The sequence below is a fragment of the Arachis ipaensis genome, chromosome B10 (genome assembly GCF_000816755.2).
Source record: "Arachis ipaensis cultivar K30076 chromosome B10, Araip1.1, whole genome shotgun sequence".
Classification (NCBI taxonomy): Eukaryota; Viridiplantae; Streptophyta; class Magnoliopsida; order Fabales; family Fabaceae; genus Arachis; species Arachis ipaensis.
In genome coordinates, this window is record NC_029794.2 from 6,882,849 (window position 1) to 6,895,902 (window position 13,054).

General features: G+C 37.6%; 3 protein-coding genes across 13 annotated transcripts; 2 read left to right on the forward strand and 1 right to left on the reverse strand.

Annotated features, from left to right (window-relative positions):
- LOC107623047 (protein RMD5 homolog A) lies at positions 3,211 to 6,801 on the forward strand. Of its 2 annotated transcripts, none has more exons than XM_016325177.2 (2): positions 3,211 to 3,370; positions 5,128 to 6,801. In XM_016325177.2, exon 2 carries the CDS (start codon positions 5,151 to 5,153, stop codon positions 6,306 to 6,308), a length of 1,158 nt encoding a protein of 385 aa, XP_016180663.1. In that variant the 5' UTR covers positions 3,211 to 3,370; positions 5,128 to 5,150; the 3' UTR covers positions 6,309 to 6,801. The 2 variants fall into 2 exon arrangements, with proteins under 2 accessions (XP_016180663.1, XP_016180664.1); XM_016325178.2 differs by lacking the exon at positions 3,211 to 3,370 and adding an exon at positions 3,380 to 4,399.
- Positions 7,089 to 7,936, reverse strand: LOC107623048. Its single transcript, XM_016325179.2, has one exon. It carries the CDS (start codon positions 7,765 to 7,767, stop codon positions 7,249 to 7,251), a length of 519 nt encoding a protein of 172 aa, XP_016180665.1. The 5' UTR covers positions 7,768 to 7,936; the 3' UTR covers positions 7,089 to 7,248.
- Positions 7,670 to 12,029, forward strand: LOC107624049 (phosphoglycerate mutase-like protein 1). Of its 10 annotated transcripts, none has more exons than XM_021113863.1 (10): positions 7,670 to 7,777; positions 9,110 to 9,183; positions 9,339 to 9,446; positions 9,592 to 9,671; positions 10,067 to 10,228; positions 10,346 to 10,508; positions 10,650 to 10,738; positions 11,173 to 11,292; positions 11,376 to 11,417; positions 11,505 to 11,891. In XM_021113863.1, the coding sequence occupies exons 1-10, from the start codon at positions 7,750 to 7,752 to the stop codon at positions 11,524 to 11,526; spliced, it is 888 nt and encodes a 295-aa protein (XP_020969522.1). In that variant the 5' UTR covers positions 7,670 to 7,749; the 3' UTR covers positions 11,527 to 11,891. The 10 variants fall into 10 exon arrangements, 9 of the variants coding, with proteins under 9 accessions (XP_020969522.1, XP_020969518.1, XP_020969520.1 ...); XR_002356003.1 differs by lacking the exon at positions 7,670 to 7,777 and adding an exon at positions 8,235 to 8,565 and having other exon boundaries at positions 10,346 to 10,549; positions 11,505 to 12,029; XM_021113859.1 differs by lacking the exon at positions 7,670 to 7,777 and adding an exon at positions 8,235 to 8,565 and having other exon boundaries at positions 11,505 to 12,029.

Consider the following 13,054-nt stretch of genomic DNA (forward strand, 5'->3'; position numbering starts at 1 on the left):
AAGGCTGCCTTGAGGATCAAAGAGATTCAGAAAAGCAGGCAAGCCCCAAAGAAAAGGTTTTTTCCAGAAAAGATCAAAGAGTCAAAAGAACCACGAACAGAAAAGCATGCGCACATAAGGTAACTCAAAACCCTTATCCAAAAAGGGCATTTATTTAAAACGCTAAATTAAACCCTTATTAAAAAAGGGTATTATAAATTGTTTTGTTTACGGCCTTAAAAGGCCAAAAATTGTTCAAACATCAACAAATAAATATAAAGAGTTTAAAAAGGGGGGAGGGGTCCACAGGCCGGACCCCCAATAACCAACAAAATCACTTCTTTGCAAGAGGAGTAGAAGGATCACCACCACCAGGACCAGGAGTTGGAGAGAAAGTCGGAGGAGCAGCAGAAGAACTCGGAGCGTCCTTAGAGCGAGGAGGGGACTCTATGATCCTCTGACCTGCCTTCCAGCTCCTCGACCCTCGAGGTCGTCCCTAAAGAGCTGAGAGGAGTCTTCTCAAATATATCTAAGAGTTTGCCACAAACCCCCGCCGTCTTGAGACTCTCCTCAACCACAGTGGTGAGGTAGTGCCGAACAGAAACATCATCCATACTCATACGAGCATGAGGATAAATGTTCTTTCGGACGAACGCAAGAGCGTCCGCCTCACCAGAAGCGCCAGACTCTAAGGTCTTGCGCTTCTTCGGCTCTGGTTCAGGAGTAGGTCGGACAGAAGGGGGTGGCAGAGAGGAAGCAGAGGAAGAAATTACAATAGGTTGGGAGGGAGTCCCAACGTTCCAAGGAGGAGGAGGAGGAGAGACAATCGCCCTAGCACCACCAGATCTGGCACGAGACTTTGCCTTGGCTTCCTGAACCCTCTGGTAAGACTCTTGAGCGTTTTTCTTTGCCATCTCTGCAAAAACAAATCGGTAGCTAAAAGTTAGACAAGTCGGTAAAAGAAATTGCAAGTCGGAAATAAGTGAGAAACGCAAAAAGCTACCTAGTTGTGACTGGACAAAGGCCGGCGACCCCTGGAGAAATTTTTTAGTATCCAAGTATGGGGCCCTCCCCCACACTTCTCGGAGGAACCCTACGATGGCCGCCTCCACTTCATCCAGGTCGTCCAGACCATATTTCTCACAGGGGGAGGCCTCTAACCAGTATAGAGGAAAGCGAGGAGAAGAACTCTCATCTAAGAAAAAGGGGTGGTGACCCTCTACTGCTTGAACTTTGAAAAAATAGCTTTTAAAATCGTGAAAGGATTCGTCAAAAAGGGTAAAAAGCCTCCGACCTTGTATGGCCCGGAAGGACACCCACTGTTGCTTATTATTTAACCCACTGAAGGGCTTGGTCATGTGGAAGAGATAGAAGAAAATCCTCAGAGAAGTCGGGAACTCTAAGGCCTGGCTGATAAATTGGTAAATTTTCAAAAAACCCCAAGAGTTGGGGTGAAGCTGGGTGGGAGCAACCCGGCAATGACGTAATACAGACATTTCAAACTCTGAAAATGGAAGAAAAACGCCCAAACGGGTGACCATACTCTCATACATAAAAAAGAAATGAGGGGCCGCCTCGTCGGCCCTCCCGAAGCAAACCCGGTCTTCTGGACCCAGGACTACCAACTCATACTTCGACTCATCCTCTTCAGAAGTACAAATTCTATGATGAGTACGAAGGTGGGTGATAAACTCGGTATCGACTGAAGGCTCCTCCCCTAGGACCGTGACATCAACCCACTGAGAAAGAACATCTACGGAAGCCATTTTCTTTTCTTAAAAGGGGTGACAAGAAACCTACAAAAAGAAAAGAAAAATCAACACACGGTCTCTAAAGGGAGGGGGTACGGAACTAAAGCCTACGAACCAGTCTACCTACAAAATAAAGGCACGCAAATAGAAAGCATGTTACAGAAGGGGAAAAAAGCTAACCTTTAAGTCTGAAATCAAGACTGGAGGAAGTAAAAGTCTTCGAAACGCGAGAATGCAGCACGAACGAATGCAAGGGAAATTTGAAAGATTGCAGAAACGAAACAACGAAAGAGAGGGAAAGTATTTATAAGAACGTTAGGGGCATAAGGGTAAAATTGGGGCAATCATTAATGAAGATGCACCGTTACCAAGGCCATTAAATCCCTACGCACACCCCTAACGGACACGACGATTGATTAGACGTAACTGTCAGAACCGAAAGGTCAAGAAAATCACGTCGGTTCTTAAACCATCACGTCGGTCCTCTCGCAAATCGGCTACGACCCCGAGTTGAATACTCGAACCCAAATCCTGAAAAGAAATTGGGCTCGAGTAGGGGCACTGTTCATACCCTGGCCCAATAATAAAGGTCCAGGATCCAAGCAAAAAGGCCCAACCCAAAGGGTTGGCCCTCACCCAGTACCAGCCTTCATTCCCAGAAGTCGGTACTGAACACGACCTGCTCCAGAGAAGTCGGATACGAGGGTCAGCTGGCAGATAACACTCATTCGAATGAGTAACTGCCCCTAGAAACTCTCTAACCACTTCATAGAGCCATATCTTAACCTCCCTAAGATATAGGAACGGTTATCCACCTAAAAAGGTGGCACTACTTCAGCGGTGGTTATTGGTTCGCCACTATAAATACACTGACACCATTCAGGTATCACCAAGTCCAATACTCTCTAACCTGCTCACACTCTTGCTAACTTAGGCATCGGAGTGTCTTTGCAGGTACCACCCCCCATTCTTTCTCACGTACAAGTCGGACGGAGGAACACCGAGTACCAGGTCCACTCGAAAGCCGCCTCCTTCATACGTTTGGGCCAACTAACGCCATCCAACCCATTAATCTCCGGTTACCCACCGTAACAAGTATAAATACAAAATTTATCGGAGCATTGTACTTCATTTTTGGTGAAATGCACTTATCTTAACTTTGGAAAAGAATATATTATAACTATATAAAACATCATATATTTTTACAGAAATACATAATAACTAATTTTTTACATCATTTTTATCATCAATATAGATATAGATTGCTGCTTGTATAGAGCTTTTCTCCTCTAAAAATGAAAACCTGTATGATCTAAGAAATATAAGAAGATTAATTATCCTTTAGAATATTTTACCGTAATCACTAATCACTGATTAGAATTTGACACGGGTAACAAAGTGATTAAGAGAAGCCAAATCCGCAAATCTTTGTGGATAAGAGAGGGAATTTTAGATCCGAAGGGTATATGAGAAAATTCCTGAAGAAGAGGGACAATTTAGCTAAAAGAGGGAGCCCGGATATTTTCTTTTGATATTTGCACGTGTGGTCCAGTTTCCACACACGCTTCCGTTCCTCGCTCTGTCTTTCTCGGTCTTCTCTTACACATCACAGACGCCCATTCGCTCTTTCTCACTCTCAGGTAATCCCCAATTTCCTATTTCTTCTCACAAACCCTTTCTTTCTCTTATTTATTTGCCATTTCACTTTTTCCCCTTTACTTTATGTTAAGTTGTTAACTATTCAATGGCTTTTCGGTAAAATCGATGGAAAATAACAGAAATATATATTATATGATCTGTGATTTGTTTTCTATTTCCTTCTTTTTTGATGTGTTGTTCGTTTTGAATTCATAGTTCCAATTAAGTGAATTTTCTAATTATATATTTTCTGGTTGATTATAAGCATTTGTTAGCAATCCGGGATTGTGTTAGAGAGAGAACCAATTATTTCCCGTTTGTGGATTGCTACTCCTGATGTTATTATTGTATTAGATTTTTGTTGTGGATTTGTATCTTCTATATGAAAAAGCCTAACTGTGTCTGTGTTTTCTATTTTAAGCATTGTAATCTGCATTTATCACAAACACATTGGTAGCCTAACTGTGTGGTTGATTCTCTATTGATATATTCGAGTATTAAGTTTTCTTAGATATGGTAGATTGAACTATGTATTTCATAATGGATTCTTTAAATTCAGTTATTGTAAACGTTTGTATCTATGTCACTATTTTGATTCTGTCTTTATTTTAATGATTGATATAATCTGTCTTTAGGTTATTTAGTAATTTCTTGATTTGAAAATTACGTTAGATGCCATTATTTGTCGTATTTATATCGGAATTCTAATGTGAGATCTTAGGTTGTTAGTTACTATAGTAACGCTTGGAAGCTAGGAGTTAGAACCCATATCATGAGCCTGCCGAAACTTCCTTATGGCAAGTCCCCTTAGAAGCTACCCTAATGGGGCATGGGACGGGAATGGAGGATACGAAAAGTTATGAAGAGGATTTTCACTCTTCACCATGATTGAACTTTGCTTCTGTTCTCAAATGTCTCTGGCTCTTACCATGATAGATATTTGCGGCCACTCTATATCCACTCCCAAGAATGGGGACAATTACGACACTAGTCACTTTGTTAATTGAAGATGTGATATATGAATCATTGAGGTTCCTCTTTCATTTCCACTTTTGTCACTCCTTTATGATGAAGGAGAACATTTTATGATTTCAGGATAGCTTTGCATAATCAATAATGAAAATTCATCGATTTTACAAGCTACAAAGGGAAGATTGTTTGCTGAGATGAAGAGCATGTTTATAATAATAGTGGGAAAAAAAAGACTTCTGCACTATGTTCTATGTGATGTTTCTCATGTTAAGCATGCAATACTTAGTTGATTAGAGTCATCTTTACTTAAGTATTTGAATCCAAACAGAGGATCTTCTAGATTGACTTAAGCTAGAGCCGTAGTTTGAATTGCCTTTCTAAGTTTTGGATTGTCTTATATAATGTTTGAGATTCTTATATTGTAATGTGAGACTTAGCTGTGTTGAAACTGTACGCTAATGAAGTTGAGCCTTGCATGAAATTTCGACAAAAGCAGGGCTTTCAAAATCTTTGATTTATGACTTATTTTTATTTTGCTTTCTTGGTATTATTAATGCTTTTACAAGTTTGAAATGATAGTCTTTCCAAATTTAACTAGACTGGATATCAGTTGCATTTTCTTTAAGACTTATGTAGGTAGTGGACTTAACGATTTGTATAGTGTTTAACTGTTTGTTGGTGTGGTGCTCATTGTGCTCCAATATATATTCATCTTTTTTTTTGTGCAAGAAAAAACAATCTGTTGAGTCTTTTCAAACGGTAGTAACTCTTTGCAACTTTTTTGTAGGATTGTGTGATCTTAACTGAGAGATGGAACTGAGTAGCATCAAAGATGCATTTGACCGTGTAGCTAAGAAGCAAAAGTTATCCTCTTCCAAGTCTCAAGAAGTTGTTGACCAGGTGGGGCGTGAAATTGAGCAGGCATTGGCAACAATCCAGGCACCAAATGGCCCCTCAACCCCTGTTGATCAAAAGTCCGTTCTTACAGATCTGAAGTCAAAGCTTAATGCTATTGTGGCACTTAAACAGTTAGAAGGACCACAGAAGGAACTGAATCTAAGTCTTTCCAAGTACCAAAAACTCCTTGAAAAATATTTAAACCCCGACATATCAAAGGCTTACAGAAACGTTGACTTTGATAATCATATTGTAAATCAGATCATTGCAAGTCACTTTTACCATCAAGGTTTATTTGATCTTGGAGATAGCATTATAAATGAGGCTGGAGAGCTGGATTTAACTGCTCTAAGGTTGAAGTTCATCGAAATGCATCAGATTCTTGAAGCTATGAGGGTTAGAAATCTTCAGCCTGCTCTAACATGGGGCTCTGCCAACCGGGATGAACTTGTCAAGATTGGTTCCAATCTTGAGTTCAAGATTCACACATTGCAGTTTGTAGAGGTCGTGCAAAATGGAACCCGAGCTGATGCCTTAAAATATGCACGAACTTATCTTGCTCCTTTTGCTCCCCTCAACAAGGATGACTTCCAAAAGCTTATGGGTTGCCTCTTGTATGCAGGAAGGCTTGAGAGCTCCCCTTATTCTGATTTGATGTCACCAGCTCATTGGGAGATGATAACCGAAGAGCTTGGACGGAAGTTCTGCACTCTCTTGGGGCAGTCCTACCAGAGTCCACTGAGTGTGGCAGTTGCAGCTGGAGTTGAGGGGTTGCCTACACTCTTAAAGCTGGCTAATGTAATGGCAGCAAAGAAGCAAGAGTGGCAGGCAATGAAACAGTTGCCAGTGCCTGTAGAATTGGGTAAGGAATTTCAATTCCATTCGATTTTTGTATGCCCTGTAAGTAGGGATCAAGGGAGTGAAGAGAATCCTCCCATGTTGCTGCCATGTCTACATGTTCTCTGCAAGCAGTCAATTTTGAAGTTATCCAAAAACAGCACTCGAACATTCAAGTGTCCATATTGTCCCGCAGAAGCTACAGTTGCAAACTGCAGACAGCTGCATTTCTGATTGGTGGTGTTAATGAATTTCTCTCTTACACGTTTCATGGATGCAGTACAGCTTTCTGGTTTGCACGTTGTACATAAATATTCTTACTAAATTATATCTTTTCTGTTTGGCAATATTTCTTGACTGGATAAAAATATTAAAAATAACTATGCTTCTCAATTGGATTGGCCTGTTACAATTTTCGACACTCACAGGTATGAACAATTGTACAGGTATATCTGTGATCTCACCTACGATATGATGGCTTATAATTGTGTGCAACTCATAGATCATAGTTTGTAGTACTGTTCCACATATGGTAGATTATTGGATTTCTGGTGTCTCAGATGTTAACTCTTGACAGCAACAATTACTGGACTGTCTTCTGGTCAAGCGTGTCTGTTAGCATGCAAGAAAACAGAGCATGAACTTTAATTCTCAAAAAAGACTAGATCGATATGATGTTTATTTTAGTACTTTTGAGGAGTAATGAAATAGTCGAGTTGCAAATTAAGTGGTGATACTTGTATAATTAATTACACATCATTTCAGTTTGCACTATCTAATTTGTAGGTCTCTTGTAGTCGTCTGTTCCATTCCATCATAACAATCTCCTTGATTTATAACCGAGCACCAAACAGTAATAATAGTTTTCATTTTCATCTCAGATCGAGTGTTTTATGTCATCTTTTCAATTTAGTTAAGCATCTTCGGTTATCCATGCTGCTGAGTACATATTAATGAGATTCAGTTGTGCCAAGCGAAAAAAAACATCAACTGAAAAATATAAGAAAGAAAAAAGAGGTCACAACTCACAACTCGTGGATTTCTTTTGGATCAAATAAAATTTTCTTGTTTTCCTGAGCTAATTTTGTAAAAAAAGAAACAAAAATTCTAACCAACAAGAACATCTTAACTCCCAAATAGTTCTAGAAAACTCATGTTCTCTCTGAGAAACCAATCATCCTCTTGATTCCACGAAATGAACCAGAGAAGAAGCTGAATCTGTAGATGGGTTCCCAGCCCCAGTCCCAGTCCCATTCCCTTGTTTAAGATACTCCTCGACCATGTCTTTAGTGGACCTTGCGGACAATGGGTGAAAGAGTGCACCCCACTCGGCGACAAAGCCTTGAACCAATGCCCATTTCTGGCTATCTTCCATTTTGGTCCATTGGAGTTTGGCGTTGTCTTCGTTGAGACCCATGTACTCGCAGAGGTGGCGGAAGAGGAGGTGGCGGCTCTTGTTTATGGCTTGCTCAGTCTGCTTCACCCGGCTTCTGATGCCGGTGATCCTGATGCCTAGCTCTGTGGCCAGTGTGGCGTCGCTAATGCCCTTGTTGCTGCTGTTGTTATTGTTATTCTTGGTGCATGAGATTCGCGTGTTGAGCCTTGCAGAGAAGAGGTGGGTGGTGATGGGGGTGGAAGAGGAGGAGGAGGAGAAGAGCCTTGGTGTGGGAATAACATGAATCCGCAGAGCCATTTGATTTCAGGTAATTTGGATTTTGGAATAACCGAAGAATTCTGTGTGCGGAGATAGAATGAATGTGCGCATCTTATTTGCGAAAAGAGTTCGATTCTGTTTTTATTATTAGAATTTAAAACCTTATCTCATATATTTTAAAATCCATCGCATATGAACGGATTTTGGAAGTTAATTAGAAATTAAGAATTCGACAAAATATAGAATAGAATGCATGGGAAAATAAAACTTTAATTAAGTGAAGCAAATTTCTAGCTTTCACAAAATTTTTCGTAGGATTGCTTCTGAATAAATTTATTTATTTATTTTTTGTAGGAAATAAATAGATTTAATTCAGATTTAATCAGAAAACAATAATTCAGATATGATTTATTTATTTATTTTTGGAGTTGAGTTGTTATCATTAACAAAACGGGGTCTAGTCTAACACTCGAAGCTATTACACACTTAATCATGGTTGATGGTAGGTAACACATCCATTCTCTAACAACCATTACATGAAAGGAGGGGTGAAATGGAATTCAAATCAAATTCAAATTCAAATTCAAATTGCTATCTGAGAGACTGAAACCATAACACTGCAATCAAGAAGATCCGCTCAGTCCCAAATAAATAAATAAAAAATGCTCACGTTCACATTAATAGTCGCAGCTACGAGCAGCATAAGCACTTTTTCTCTGATTGGATCATCGTCGCCGTCTTCTTCGCTAAGCTTTCCCTCCATTTCCCGCGCATTTCGCTCTCGCTCTCGCTCTCGTTCTCGTTCTCGTTCTCGTCCTTCTGCTCTCTGCTTCTCAGGTACGATACTTCCTCACTTCTCACTTCCCTGACCGGAACCTCTTCAATTTCATTATCATTTACCTATCTATCTTTCTAGGCCTTCAACTTCGGCTTTCTTATTTTCTCTTCATCCTCAAGTTTCATCCGCGCGATGCGATCTCTCGCTTCTTCTTTTTCTTTTGTTTTACTCTCTCCCTGTGCGTTTCTGTTTCTTCCATTGGCGATGCTGAATTTGATTATTCGAACGCTACTTCGCGAGGCTCGTTTAGGTTATGTCTCGGTTGAAGTGTCCTTAAACGTGCTTTTGCTGTGAATTAATAAATTAACTTCTCTCTGGAATTTTGTGATCTGAATCTGAATTTGTCTGCGATCTGATTTATTTTATCTATTTCACTTTGCGATTTGTTGTAAGAATAGAAGATCCACTGTATCAACCTTAACAATGTAGCGATACTTATAACATCGTGTTGATCTAGTAATAGCTCTTGTTCATAATTCACTATTAGTTCAGATTACTTAATTGTTCAGTTGATGACAATTTTTTTTCTGCTGCTGGTTCTAGGTTTGTCAGAGAATACGGATTCTGGTGTTGCTCCGTGTTTGTTTCCATTGCATCGTTGTAAAACAATTCACCTGGTTGGTTTTGAACTTTTTTTTAAGTCAACGCGCTAAATTTTTTGTTGACTTAAAGCTGATGTGTATTTTGTTAGAAGCACATTCAGGATTTTAGTTGCGCTTGATCCTTTCCATTCAAATCAAGGCATTGCCAACTGATAAAAACATTCATCCAGGTCAGGCATGCACAGGGGATCCACAATGTCGAAGGAGACAAGAATTACGATGCATACTTAAATCCTGCATATTTTGATGCACAACTTACGCCATTAGGCTGGCAACAGGTAAAGTGCAATTACCCTACTCATTTTGCAGCATATTGTGTGAATTTTGTTCCATAGGCAAAAGCTTGCATTAGTCCTATAGTTGAGAGATAGAAAAGATGTAGTTTAGTTTTGTGAGTGTATCATAATCTTTTGCAGCTGGCAGGTTGATAATTTGCGAAAGCATGTTCGTGCTTCTGGGCTTATAAAGAGGATTGACCTAGTCATTGTATCTCCTTTATTGAGGTATAGGCATCTGTGTGAATTATTAGACTTAAGTTTAGCATTAACATCAAAATTATACATTTGATTTTAAAGTACACAAATGACAAATCTAGTAGCATAGCATTCTTTTTGCATATAATGTGCTTCTTTTTATGACAAAATAGAATAATGTAATTTGATCCACAGAGCCAATCTCACCAAGTGGGAATAGCTTTTCTTCTTGTTGGTGTTTCATTTGTTTGATTGTCTTATGATATTGCGAAGTCATCCATTGGACCTCAAACTATCCCTCTATTTATTAGAAATAAATGGGCAGGATAACTACTTGCTGATTGTTCTATATGATTATTAGCACCCGTACGTTGGTATGATATATATAGGACTAGCTGATTGTATGCTACAACATATGGTTATAGGACTCTACAAACAGCTGTTGGCGTATTTGGCGGTGAGGACTACATAGATGGAATAGATGCACTTCCCCTAATGATAGCTCATGCAGGAAACAGCAGTCATAATGCAATTTCAAGTATTAATTGCCCCCCAATTGTTGCTGTTGAACTTTGTCGTGAACATTTATATATTGCCACTACAAATTGAAAATCAATGAAGCTCGTATAGTAAAACTGTCCTTTCCAAGCTATTAATGATATGTATGCATCCCAAACTAAATTTACTTTGTGATTTCATATAAAGAATAAACAAGGAGGGAACAAGCATAAGTCATACAGCCAAAGAAGCCTCTATTTCAAAAGCTGTAAACCCTTTTCGTCTTTCATCCTTCATTCCTACAGACGTTTGTCTCAATGTGTTTTCTTATGCAGGGAGTTCATCCCTGTGACAAAAGAAGAAGCATTAGTGAGTATCAACATCTGTTTCCTGCAATTGATTTTTCACTGGCAAGTACCTAGAATTCATGACTTTGATTTAAGAACCCTTGTCGTTTCATACAAAATGGCACACCTACTTATGCTAAGTGTCCTTTTATTTTGTTTTCAGATAGATAGCAATGAGGATATTTGGTGGAAGGCTAATGCTAGAGAGACAAAGGAAGAACTAACTGATAGAGGGCTTAAGTTCCTGGACTGGTATATTTCTGTTCACGAAAACCTTTGTTGCTAATTGTTTACAATTATATAAAGAGTAGTGCATTGTAGATATGCTGAGGAGTAACACTCCATTCATTTTGTAAAAGCTAATTTAATTTTACTTATCTTCTTTATTACAAAAGGCCATACATAGTAGAATTTATCTTCTTTAGAATAAATAGATAACTGCTTGCCGAATGCTTTTGTGATTATTGGCACCCATATGTTGGTTATTCTAGATAGATATCTAGTGATGATCGGTAGTTCAAGATCTATGTAATTCTTTGTAAAGAACAAAATAATCGTTGTTTTGTTGTAATTTCCCATTACTTTCATGTAACCTTGCAGGTTACCGGATAACATCAAACGTGAAAAGATTGATTTCTCTTTTTTTTTTTAATTATTTATGTTTATTATTCTTCACTCCATCACAGGTTGTGGACACGAAAAGAAAAAGAGATAGCAATCGTGACGCATAGAGCATTTTTGTTTCATACTCTAAATGCATTTGGAAATGATTGCCATCCCTCGGTTAAGATAGAAATATCCAAGCCGTAAGATCAGATAACTGCTAATTGACTGATTGACTCAGCAGTTTTTATTCCAGCTGATTGACTGATTTCACGTTTCCTTGCAGCTTTGCTAACTGCGAATTTCGCTCCATGGTCATTTTTGATAGGTAAATCATGTATACAACTTAAACGACTTGAGGGGGCCCCCTTCATCTCAGACCATGATTTTTTATCTTTATCCTCTGCTCTAACAGGAACGGATGCATCAACCGTTAATTGTCCAGGAAACATACCTTCTGGGATGGACCTACTTAGTGATTTTTGTGGATGAGAACGGTGACTCTTGAGAAATCCAATGTGCTTTGTTCAAGGGTTTCACAAAAACACTGGTTAAAGATTTTTGAAGGGAAAATTTGTAAAGTTTTCAATATATTTAATACTATATATATAACTTCTCCTTTAGAAACTTTCCAGTACTGATTAAAATATATCTTTTTACAAATTTCACATTGTATGCTGTTTGAGTGTTTGATTTGAAGCTTCTACAATTACTGGATTGTCCGAAGAAATATTGTGTAACTAGAATACCTGTCAAGCAAAGGTGTGGCAAATCAGATATTCGGAGTGCGGTAAGCCGGTAACATTATTGGACCTTTCTTACAATCGATAGTGACACATCTATTTATAATTTTATTAGAAGAGAATCAAAAGGTAGTTTGAAAATTTTTAAATGAGTGAAATCTTACTCCAGTACTTAACAATTTTCATAAGTGATGATCCGCACTCTAACAAAATTAAAATGCCATTCGACTTCATCCATTCGTTCTGTTAAACATTCTAATCCCTCGTTAGACTCTTCATCAAATGATAACGGTAAAATCAAAACTGTATCGTTAGCTGTATACGTTTTACTGTATAATTTGATTAGGACATATAGTCGTTTTGATGACTCAAGCTATGTGTCCTAACCAAATTGTGCAATGACACGTATACAAATAACAGTACAGTTAGGATCCTACTGTTATTATTTAACGAAAAGTTTAACCGTGAGACTAGAATATCTAACGGAATGAATAGATGAGGGTTGAGATAGTATTTTAATTTTATTAGGATGCGGTCACTTATAAAAATTATTAGGGATTGAGATGAGATTTTATTCTTTTTAAATACTTAAATTTTTCTTCTATTTTGTCATACATTTTTTCCTAAGATGATATAGCTTAACTTTATTCTTTGTATTATAACTTAAGATTTTTCTTCCTTGTTCTTTCTTAGTCTCGTGATTTTTATTTTTCTTTAGCTTATTATATGTTTTTAATATTAATATTATTATATTTAGTAGTGTAAATTGAGCTATAAAAGTTATTTTATGATCACATTTTACTCACTTTTACTATTTATTTTTTATCTATTTATCTATCTATCAATTTATATAATATATTAAAAGAGGAATCAAGATAATTCTAAAATCATCTTTGGACGTTCGACATTTTTCTATTTTACCATGTAAATCTTTGTATTATGTTATAAAATTCTTGGTATTTTTATTTTCTCATAATCTTCCATCTACCATCTTTATATTATATTCTTGTTACATTTTCATATTCTCTAAACATTTATTTCTTTTTAAATTATTCTAGCTATTCAATCTTAATATTATTTCTCTTTAACAGGTAAACTTGAGTTATAAAATTTAGTTCATTCTCTTGTATCATTTCTCATTTTTATTTAAGAAATCGGTGTTTAACTTTATTTTTTTATATTTTTACTCCTATTTTTATATAAGTTACTCTATGCTTTTAAT

Bases quoted from the DNA above. Each gene is read 5' to 3' on its own strand.
- LOC107623048 (XM_016325179.2), bottom strand. From the start codon at position 7,767: ATGGCTCTGCGGATTCATGTTATTCCCACACCAAGGCTCTTCTCCTCC.
- LOC107624049 (XM_021113859.1), top strand. From the start codon at position 8,391: ATGCTCACGTTCACATTAATAGTCGCAGCTACGAGCAGCATAAGCACT. The intron at 9,672-10,066 runs GTATAGGCATCT...ATATGGTTATAG, and splicing joins ATTGTATCTCCTTTATTGAG to GACTCTACAAACAGCTGTTG. The intron at 11,418-11,504 runs GTAAATCATGTA...CTGCTCTAACAG, and splicing joins TCCATGGTCATTTTTGATAG to GAACGGATGCATCAACCGTT.
- LOC107623047 (XM_016325177.2), top strand. From the start codon at position 5,151: ATGGAACTGAGTAGCATCAAAGATGCATTTGACCGTGTAGCTAAGAAG.